General features: G+C 35.3%; 1 protein-coding gene and 1 pseudogene across 1 annotated transcript; both read left to right on the top strand.

Annotated features, from left to right (window-relative positions):
• Positions 1–420, top strand: LOC145625388 (uncharacterized). Its single transcript, XM_081678442.1, has one exon. The coding sequence runs from the start codon at positions 1–3 to the stop codon at positions 418–420; it is 420 nt and encodes a 139-aa protein (XP_081534568.1).
• A 7,707-nt stretch (positions 421–8,127) lies between these two features.
• On the top strand, positions 8,128–9,798 carry LOC145617225 (alkane hydroxylase MAH1 pseudogene; annotated as a pseudogene).
• The last annotated feature ends 1,170 nt before the right edge of the window (positions 9,799–10,968 follow it).

The following is a 10,968-nucleotide window of genomic DNA, read 5'->3' as shown; positions in this document are numbered from 1 at the left end:
ATGGTTGCATACAATGTGTTAAATCACATTGATCCCAAAGTGCCTCGTCCTTCCAATGTCTCTGACTCTTTGTGGGATCTCTTGGACGCAATCGTGAAACAGTGGATTTATGGCACAATATCCACCGATCTTCTTGAAACAATTCTTGTTCGCAAGTCTACAGCTCAACAAACATGGGATCGTCTCAAGGATATATTCCAAGATAATAAGAGCACGAGGGCGGTGTTTCTTGAAATTCAACTCAATGCAATCCACCTGGATTCTTTCCCGAATGCGACTGCTTACTGCCAGCAATTAAAGAGCATTGCCAATCAACTTGCAAACGTCGATCAGCCAATCTCCGACCAGAAATTAGTGCTTCGTATGGTTGCCGGACTCAACAAAACCGATTATGATACGGTAGCAACTATGATCGCTTAGACCGACCCATTGCCTTCCTTCAACAACGCACGATCAAGGCTTCTCTTGGAGGAGTCGCACCGGAACAATGACACAACCACTCCAGTGTCCTCCATCCTTTGTTGCACAATAGCAGCAGAACGTTGCAGATTCAGCGTAGCAACAACAGCCGCAGCCTGCTGGCAGTGGACGTGGCGGCGGCTCAGGTCGCGGCAGGGGCGAAGGCAAGGGCGGCCGAGGCAAAGGCCGAGAGCAGGGCCGTGGTGGCCAAGGTTGTGGCGCACAGCAACATCAACAACAACCAAACGCACCACCTCAAGCTTCTCAACAAGCTACTAGACCAATTGGTCAACCTTGGGCCTAACAACAACAAATTCCTTGGCCTCAATGGGCTATCCCACCGGCCCCCTTTCTTACAATGGGCCAATTTCAGCAGAGTCCCAACACTCAAAACCCACAACAAGCCTACTACATTGGGTCCCCTATGTACGGTCCACCTATGACGCCAACGGAGTTTGCTGTTGCTTATTCTTCACTGGGGCTATCTACACCGGATAAGCTAGCTTTCTTCTTTCCCGGAGTCTTTTTAAAGGGATACGCAGGAGTCCAAATGTTTGAATTGCCTTGTCCGGCCGATCATTCCGCTGGCATCTCGCATTCATGCACGCCCTCGTTTGACTGTCGCTTAGGGATTTAGTTGTCCCGCCTGAAGGAGATACCTAACTTCTTTGGCTTTCGTTTAGCCGAAGGGGGGTTCTCGTGCTTCAGTGGATAAAAGCACCAGTCTACGGAGGAACGGAATTTATGCTAGGTTATGATGGAACAATTACCGACATTGAATAAGCATGATAGATAATTAATAAATAGTTAGGAGGAGAGAACTAAGAAGTACAAGCCAACGTGGAATGCCCTTGAAAAAATGACAACTTTACTTACGAGATTACTTGAAAGAGAGAAGAAAAGGGTAAAAGATCCTCACCCTAAGCATGTGCAGCATGACCGCCCCATAATAAATTTTAGTGGTAGTCAATTAAATACAAGATTTTTTTTTTTTTAGAATTAAATAATTTAAATGACACGTAAGCAAAATTGACAAATGAGATTTTCCAATTTAATTAATTAAATATAAAATATTATCTTTTGATATGAGAAATTTTATCTAAATATATAACAAATTTTAGCACATAAATGTATATAAAAAAAACTATTTCATCAAATTCAAACAAACAGTGCATCGCACGGGCTTTATTTAAATTTTCCTCCGTTTTATTTTAGATGCAACATACCCTTTAGCGCGGTAATTAAGAAAGGTGGGGTTTACATGATATAATAAACTTTAAAATAGGATGAGTGGTTGTTAGGAGTGTAATTTAGTGGGCCATGTGCTTTAAATAAGGGAAATAGTATAATTTTTCCCTAAAGTAACTTTCCTTTTATAATGTGTTGCAAGTATTGTGACATTTCTTTTTTAAGGAAGTGTTGTAAGTAAAAGAAAATGGAGAAAGTACATTATAATGATAAATAAACTTTTTTAATAATACAATTTCACAAACAAATTTTTAGCCAAAGTAGAGACAACAAATACTTTTGTCAAAAAAAAAAGGCAACAAATACTTTAATCTTTCTATTCTTTTTTCCTTTTTCTTTTCTTTTTTTTCGTTCTGTTGAAAATCTTACGCACCTTTTCATAAGATACAATGTTATCGTGCCTTGAGAAATAGAGTAACAAAAAACCTAATAATTCCTCCAATTTCCCCTCATCTAAAATTATTTTTTGTGAGACAACCAATAAAGTGAAAAGATAAAAAGATAGTTTTGAAAGTAATTAAGATTTAGAGTTTTTTTTGGTGCAGCAAGCCACACCGTGTGGCCTGCTGCTAAGTCAGTAAAAATAACAGATTCTGACGCGCGTATAACGGGGTTACTGTTCACGCACATATTGGGGTTACTGGTTTTGTCAGGGTTACTTGTATTTTTCAGGGGTTACTTGTATTTTTTTTTCAAGAGTTACTTGTAATTTTTTTTTCCCGAGGTTACTTGTATTTTTTTTTTCAAGAGTTACTTGTATTTTTTTTTTCAGGAGTTACTTGTATTTTTTTTTTCAGGAGTTACTTGTATTTTTTTTTTTTTCAGGAGTTAATTGTATGGATTAGTTATTCAAGGATTACTTGTATTTTCAGGATTTTTTTTTCAGGGGTTAATTGTATGGACTAGTTATTCAAGGATTACTTGTATTTTCAAGGGCTACTTGTATTTTTTTTTTCTGGAGTTACTTATATTTTTTTTTCAAGGGTACTTTTTTTTAGGAGTTACTTCTATGGATCAATTCAAGGGTTACTTATATGAGTTACTTTTAAGGTTACTTGTATGAATTATTTATTCAATGGTTACTTGTTACTTATTCAAGGGTTGCTTGTAGGTTGGTTTCAAAAAAAAAAAAAAGGGTTGCTTGTAGGCCCCATACCAAATCAATAACACCCTACAAGTAACCCCCGACCAAAACCAGTAACACCCTACAAGTAACCCCTGACCAAACCAGTAACACCCTACAAGGCTACAAGTAACCTAACCCCTGACCAAAACCAGTAACACCCAACATGTAACCCCTGCCCAAAACCAGTAACACCCTAAAAGTAACCCCTGACCAAACCAGTAACACCCTACAAGTAACCCCTGACCAAACTAGTAACACCCTACAATTTTTGACGTAGAGTGTTCGATTTGAGATTCCACGAAGAAAAGGAGCTCAAATTTCTTTGGTTCTCATCGATTTCACTATTTCAAATGTTGTTCATGATCTTAAGGATAATTAATCGCAATTTTTCACAACAATTTGACACCCATTTTTTACAATTTCGAGCTTTAATTGTAGCAATTTAGCAAAGAGGAGAGAGAAAATGGGTAGAGTAGAGATATGGTTGTTGGTGATGTGTGGTTTGGCTTGAAGAAAAAGCTAAGAAAAGAGGAGAGAGAAAATGTGTGAAGTAGAGATATGCTTGTTGGTGATGTGTGATTTGGCTTGGAGAAGAAGCTAAAAAAAAAAAGGAGAGAGAAAAGTTGTGGTATTTTAAAAAAAAAATAAAAATTGTGGCAGGCCACACCGCATACAAAAATTTAAGATTTGTGTGGGGTAATAGTTTTGCTCTAATTAATTAATACTCCGAATATCTCTTTCTTAACTTTTAAGTTCAACAAAGCATTTAAGATCACAACCCATTTTTGTTGGATCTCTATTTTAAAAATCATTTCGTGGTCATTGGCTCATTGCGTATTTCATGCTTTATTTGTTAGCATCAGCATTATTGATGTGTGTATAATTCATTTGTACAGCTAGTATGTGTGACACTATTTTTGTGAGAGCTCATATCCTCATACATTACCGATAATGTGTTGGCTCATTTGATAATTTTCATACCTCAAATTTTAAAGGTATGGAGTTCAAAACTTCAAATGCTACCAACTGAGGGTGGAAAAAAATCATGAGGTTCGAGGGTCAGGTTTAATGAGATTGGGTCGGGTTTATTTTAAATATGAGTCATATTAAATTATTGAGTCCATATATTAGGAAAGAGATGATAGTATCCTTACAATATATGAAAATAAAAGAGCGACGTGTGAGGGGACACGCTGCCAGTCGGAGTCACACCATCCTTGCAACGTGAGCTCACTGTCCGATCGTAGTAAGATCCCTTGGCTTGGAGTACACTTCAGGTAGCGTACTACTCTTAAAGCAGCCTCACAATGCTCTTGTTGTGAAGCCTTCATAAATTGTGATAGAACATGCACGGAGTAAGTTAAGTCGGGGCGAGTGACACCCAAGTAAACCAAGCGCCCAACAAGTCTTCTATAAGCTGCTGGATCTGAGAGTAAAGGAAAAGATATCAACAAATCTTATCAAGCTTAGGAAACTAACTATCCCTTCCTAAGATAATCTAGAAAATAATATATTGTCATAACAAATAATATATTGTCATATAGTGTAAAGATAGTATCATATCTTTCCTAATACCATACAAGTTGAAATTTAAATTTGGTTAATTTCGGGTCAATTGGGTCATTATTTGACTACTCTACTCATACACAGGACTAGGGTTGTACATAGTGCGGTTTAGACCACACCAAACCGCAATTTTGTGGTTTGGTGCAGTTTGCGGTTTGAAATTTGCGGTGCGGTTTTTTAAAATGACCAAACTGCAGTTTGCGGTTTGGTGCGGTTTCAAAAAATATTGAGACCAAACCGCACCGCAAACCGCACTTTAATGCAGTTTACGATTTTTATACTATATTTTCATTAAAATTATATAAAAGAATTAAATTATATGAGCTAATCTTTAACTATTAGTTAATTAAAGATTAATTAAAAGAGTTTAATATTTGAATTATAAACTAATAATTATAAAATAAAATAAAACTTTTGTTTTTAAAAGAAAAATTACAATTTTAATAAAATACGGTTAAACCGCAAACCGTACCGCACCAAACCCAAACCGCATTTTGCGGTGCGGTTTGGTGCGTTTTTTTTAAAAGTGCGGTTTGGTGCGGTTTGAAAAAATTACAAATCGCACTTTTGCGGTTTGGTGCGGTTTATGATCCAAACTGCACCGCGAACACCCCTACACAGGACATGCATGCAGATGAGCCGCACATTGAATAATTCCTGACAACATAATCAGGGGCAAAGCTAGGAATTATAATATGGGAAGGTCGAGACTTATTAAGTAAACAGTACTCTATTTCATACGATTTTCTCATTACACAATATTTTCTTTTGCGGTATTTGCAATATTATAAATTAGAGGTGACTTTATTTTATTAAGCAACACAATATTATTTCATCAAAATATTCAAAATTACAATCATTCAACCAATGATGACTTGACGACTTGCCTCTCATTGATTAAAGCTAAGCGAAGGTTTGTTTACGATATGTTTGATATTGCTTTTGTGGTTCATTTGCACAAAAATAAATTAAAATATATGATAATTAAAAAAATGTAATTAAGGTATGCAATTTACTGATTTAGTCAATTAGAAATATAGGAAAAATAATATAAGTAATTTAGAATCAAAACAATTGACAAAGTAATAAAAAAAGATTGATGGAAGGGGTAAAAGGAAAATAGATTAAATAAAAGAATATAGAAGTAATGAATTCTACCAGTAAGTTTCAAGTAAAAAAAAAAAAACGTAATACCTGTAAAAGAATTAGTGAATAAAATTAAAAAATAAATAAAAGATAAAAATAATGTACACATAGTAACACCCGCGAGAGTCAAACACGTGACTTGTAGGTCAATTTATTACTGATGTTGAGCGCTCAACCACTAAGCTACCATTGAAAATGCTAAATATATACAATAAATGGATCCCCAGTTGGGCCACGGTGGGCCGGGCCTCCCACCAGCCCCCCGACTCCGCCCATGAACATAATGCTATGCTGGCCTAGGTTTACTTATTGAAAAATAATTGGAAGTGAATCAAGTATTAGATATAAATTTTATGGCTGACATTGATTCCTATTTCACACACACACAAAAAAAAAAAATAATAAATAAATAAATAAATTAAAACACAAGATAAAAACAATGTCAACCATGAAAAGAAAAAGATAAAAACAAAAAAAAACGCAAGAGAGATCAAACGGTAGTCATCAGTAGATATCAAATAAAAATATATTGCCTATTGGGTAAAGTAGGTAAAGTATATCCTCACATCTCCATGCAAATCCGAAAAATAAATCAACTTGAAAGAAAAAAAAAAGTTTAATTCTTTTAGACACCGAAATGTTGGAAAATTAGCTATTGTAATCAAGAACAACAATTAGACAATTAAGAACTTCCTTACAATGATTGTTATATATTATGAAACCTCCTTTTGTTGTGTCATGGTTTGGGAGTTGAGACCCACTATATTAGAAGCGAAATATACCACCATAGATATCGAAAAAGAAGCTCAAAAAACACACAAAACAATTGCCGCCCTGAAATAACCATATGTAAACACGCGTGAGCAATCGGGCTGTGGCTTTGCACATTCGTCGCTTGATGACTGCCCTATAGTGCACCCGGCTGCACCATGCGCATGGTGCACTCGGAAAGAACATTAGACATATTTTAAAGAACATGGGCCAAAAAAAGAACAATATAGATATTTATAAAGAACGCTACAACCCTTCAGACAAGGTCATGTATATATCTTTATGTAGATCCCCATACAAAAAAAGCATTGTTAACATCTAGCTGATACATATTCCATCATTTGCTTGTAGCCGGAGCAATCACATATGTAATTATAGTCATTTTGACCACTGGTGAGAATGTTTCTTCATAGTCAATCCCAAACTTCTATGTATAGCCTTTTGCAACAAGTCTGGCTTTGAATCTCTCTATGGTTCCATCAGAGCTTAATTTTGAACACCCATTTACATCCCATGGGCTTCTTTCCTTTAGGTAGATCTGCTATCTCCCATATATGATTCTTTTCAAGAGCTTCTAACTCTTTTCCCATGGCATCAACCCATTCTAAATATTTTGCAGCTTCTTTGTAAGTAGTAGGCTCTTTCATATTGGAAGCAATTGATGTTGCCAAAGCTTTCTTAGAAGGAAGAATGCTAGTATAGCATACCAAATTACACCAATGTGGTAAATTTGCCCTCTTAGAAGTCTTGTTTCACATTCTATAGTCATAATCAGACATCCAACTAGGTGCTGGTCTAGGTCTAGTTGACTTTCTTTATTCTGTCTCATACTCTTTAATTCATTAATTAACTATTATCAAATTTTGTCATGGGTTCCGTGAGAGCTCCAAAGTTGCATATATGTGTACCGGAGGTAGTATTATCATTACAATATGTTGCAGTGTAATATTCCCAAACAACACATTTGAGTATACTACATGCATTGATAAATGAAGAGAAAGAGAATTAAACACTTTATAAGGGGATACTACTCCTCATATTTCTTATTTTAAACAAAATACCACTACTCATTTTGTATGTCATTTGGAGTATGGTTTTTTATTGGAATATCGATCCTTGAACTTGAGAAGTGGCCGGACTAGATTATTCATGTGAGGGGGAGTTTGAAAATGTGCTTATAGCACAACCTTCTCAAAATATTATCCCACATGAATAAAAGAAGATCGTGAGAGTTTAATATTTTTCTTTTTCTTTTTATTAGCTGAAATTAGTTGGCTACAAATACAGAAGTTGTAATAAAAACAACAATTAATTTTTCGCTCAATATTCTTCTGTAATTCTCTCTTCTCTCTTAATAAAATTTCTCCAGTTTCTTCTTCTTCTTCGATGTTTTCAATTGCATTTCTTAAGTTTTGACAAAGTGGTATTGTCGGAATTGATTTTTATCACACCTTGCGGGAAAAATTAAAACACATCTGAAATTAAAAGGTGTTGGTCCCTTAAAAAAAGGGCATTGGTAGGTGGGTGTTCAACTATATATGTGAAATTAGGAAATAGACTTGAAATTACGATGAAATGATTCGATTTTGATGAGTCATTTATTTTGTGAGGCCTACACCATTAACTTCTACACAAATATAAGATTAAAAAAGCATGTTCATAAAACTATAAAAGCACCTATTCAAAAATAAAAAATAAAAAATAAAAAAAACAAAAAAAAAAACACTGACACACACACTATAAAAGCACGTACATTTTCACATAATCATCAACCAAGCAAAACCTTGCCTAAACACATACTATAATTCCTAATGGGATTTTACATGTTGATCAATACACTGATCCTCCTTTTTTTTGCTTTATTTTGCTTCATCTTTCGCAATAAAAATGGCCTTCCAACTAAATGGCCTCTTGTTGGGATGCTTCCTGCACTTCTCAAAAACGTCCATAATATTAATGACTTTATTTTTCATCTTATGGAAAATTCTAACATGAATTTCCATTTAATGGGCCCTTGGTTTGCCAACATGCACATCCTAGTAACCGTTGATCCTGCTAACCTTAACCATATAAATTGCAAAAAATCTGGAACTTATATAAAAGGTTCCAAATTTAATGAAATCTTTGACGTCCTTGGTGATGGGATCCTTAACTCCGATTCAGATGTATGGAGTTACCATCGAAATGTGGCTCATCTTTTTTTCCATCATCCTCAATTCCACCACTCTTTGATCTATATAACACGGAATAAAGTCAAGAATGGACTCATCCCATTTCTTGATCATGTTGCTAAGCACTCGATTGAGATTGACCTTCAAAATATATTCTTAAGGTTCATGTATGATATAATGAGTATGATCATGATGGACCATGATCCGGAATCACTTTCAATCGATTTGCCTGATTTTCCACTCCTAAAGGCTGTGGCTGATCTCGAACACACCATTTTCACTCGTCACGTATTGCCAACATGCATATGGAAATTCCAAAGGTGGTTGAATATAGGAGGAGAGAAGAGGAACAAGCAAGCGTGGAAAATCCTTGATGACTTTATTTACAAGTGCATAAATAAGAAGAGAGAAGAAATGAGGAAAGCAACATCTAAGCCAAAGGATAATGAAGTAGAGGTAAGTAGAGTAGATCTATTGACCTTATTTATGGATACCGATGAAAACACTATTAGGTCAAAGAGCCACAATGATATTGATAAATTTTTAAGGGATACAATTTCAAATTTTTATCTAGCCGGAGGAGAGACATCAAGTTCTGAATTGACTTGGTTTTTTTACATCCTCTCAAACAACCCACAAGTTGTTCACAAGATTAAAATGGAGCTAGATGCAATAATGATACAAGTGAACAATAACTATGATATGTTTCTAAGCAACTTTAAAGAGCTCAGCGACCAGCTAATATATCTTCATGCTACAATATGTGAATCATTAAGACTTTATCCATCATTAGTATACAATCACAAGTCACCAATTGAGCCAGACACCCTTCCTAGTGGTCATCAAGTGAATTCAAATACAGAAATTATCATCAACACGTACGTGATGGGAAGGATGAAATCGATATGGGGAGAAGATTGCAACGAGTTCAAGCCCGAAAGGTGGATAACTGAAGGTGGAACGATTAAACGTGAGCCATCGTACAAGTTTGCGGTGTTTAGTGCAGGGCCAAGGACTTGCTTGGGAAAGCAAATGGTTTTCACCCAAATGAAGATTATAGCTGCCTTCATCATCCGACACTACAATATAGAGACCGTACAAGGATATTATCCTGCCCTCGATCTCTCTATACTTCTTCGTATGAAAAATGGTTTTAAGGTTAAGATAAGTCGTTCTCAAAATTAATATGAAGTATAAGGTATTATATGTGGTGCCAAATATAATGTACGTAGGTTCAAATATTAAATAATCATGGACTTTGTCCTTGCTTTCATTGTTAGATTTGTTACATCTTACATGTGATATAGAATATTTCAAGGTTCTCTAAGATATACAAGTAAATTAAATAAGTAATGTCATGTTTTGTGTAAAATTATCTTCCCTAATAGGTTGAATCGATATTATATAATATGAATTTGTATTATATAAAATCTCACATATCTTTGTGTAGAGCTGGCAAAAACATGCTATATCATGTCATTCTCATGTTCGTGTTCGAAATTATACGAGTCAACACTAACCCATGCCAACCCGCCGTATAATACGTCTCATATTGTGTTGAGCTATTGACCGATACAGTTTAACTATTCGTGTCAAATGAGGTCTAAACACTAACCCTCTTTTTTCGTGTCCAGTTCATGTTGTATTGTCGTGTTCTGAGTAAAAATGTTAGCCTCACTCAAGAAATTATCATAAATTATTAATCATTTTTCTTGAGTGGGGTAATTTGTGTTACATTTGTGTTGAAATTCTGAGCATTAACGACCCAACCTGTTTAATTAGACGTGTCGTGTTGACTCATTTAATTAATTAAAATGTCGTAAACCCTTGACACTAATTTAGGCCAATATTCTGAGGTCCGGATTGTGTCGTAATTCATGATTTGATGAGCTTGTTACATTTGATATGATGGAGTAATCCATAGTACAAGTTATTTAGTAGTCGTTCACTAGTAGAAAAACGTGACATTTGATTTGCCTTATTTGCATCATTCATTAAACAAATGAAGCGAATGATATACTCCCTCCGTTTTCTTTTATTTGCATCAGTTTGACCGGTACATTGCCGAGACACAACTTTGATCATTAATATCTTTGATTGTTAATTAGTAAAAATTATAACAAAATTATATTATGAAACTACACATTATGATGAATCTAATGATATATTATATAATAATATTTATAATAATTGCGATCGTTTTTTTTGTCGGTCGCTTAAATTATAAAAAAAAAAAAATTTAGCCCAAACACACCCCACTGCCTACCCAGCCGCACCACCAATTCCCACTAGGGGTGTTCATAAATCGGTCCGTACCGAAAAAAATGGACCGGACCACCCCGGATCGAACCGGACCGAATTAATCGGTCCAGTCTTCGGGTCTTAAAATTCAATTTTCCGGTCTTCTGTCCGGTCCGGTCCAAAACCCTATAAAAACCGGTTTTGGACCGGACCGATTATAATTTTTTCTTAAAAATATGT

The sequence above is a fragment of the Chenopodium album genome, chromosome 3, assembly GCF_948465745.1.
Source record: "Chenopodium album chromosome 3, dcCheAlbu1.1, whole genome shotgun sequence".
Lineage (NCBI taxonomy): Eukaryota > Viridiplantae > Streptophyta > Magnoliopsida > Caryophyllales > Amaranthaceae > Chenopodium > Chenopodium album.
The sequence above is the reverse complement of the archived record's forward strand: the minus strand, read 5'-3'. Positions and strand labels throughout refer to the sequence as shown.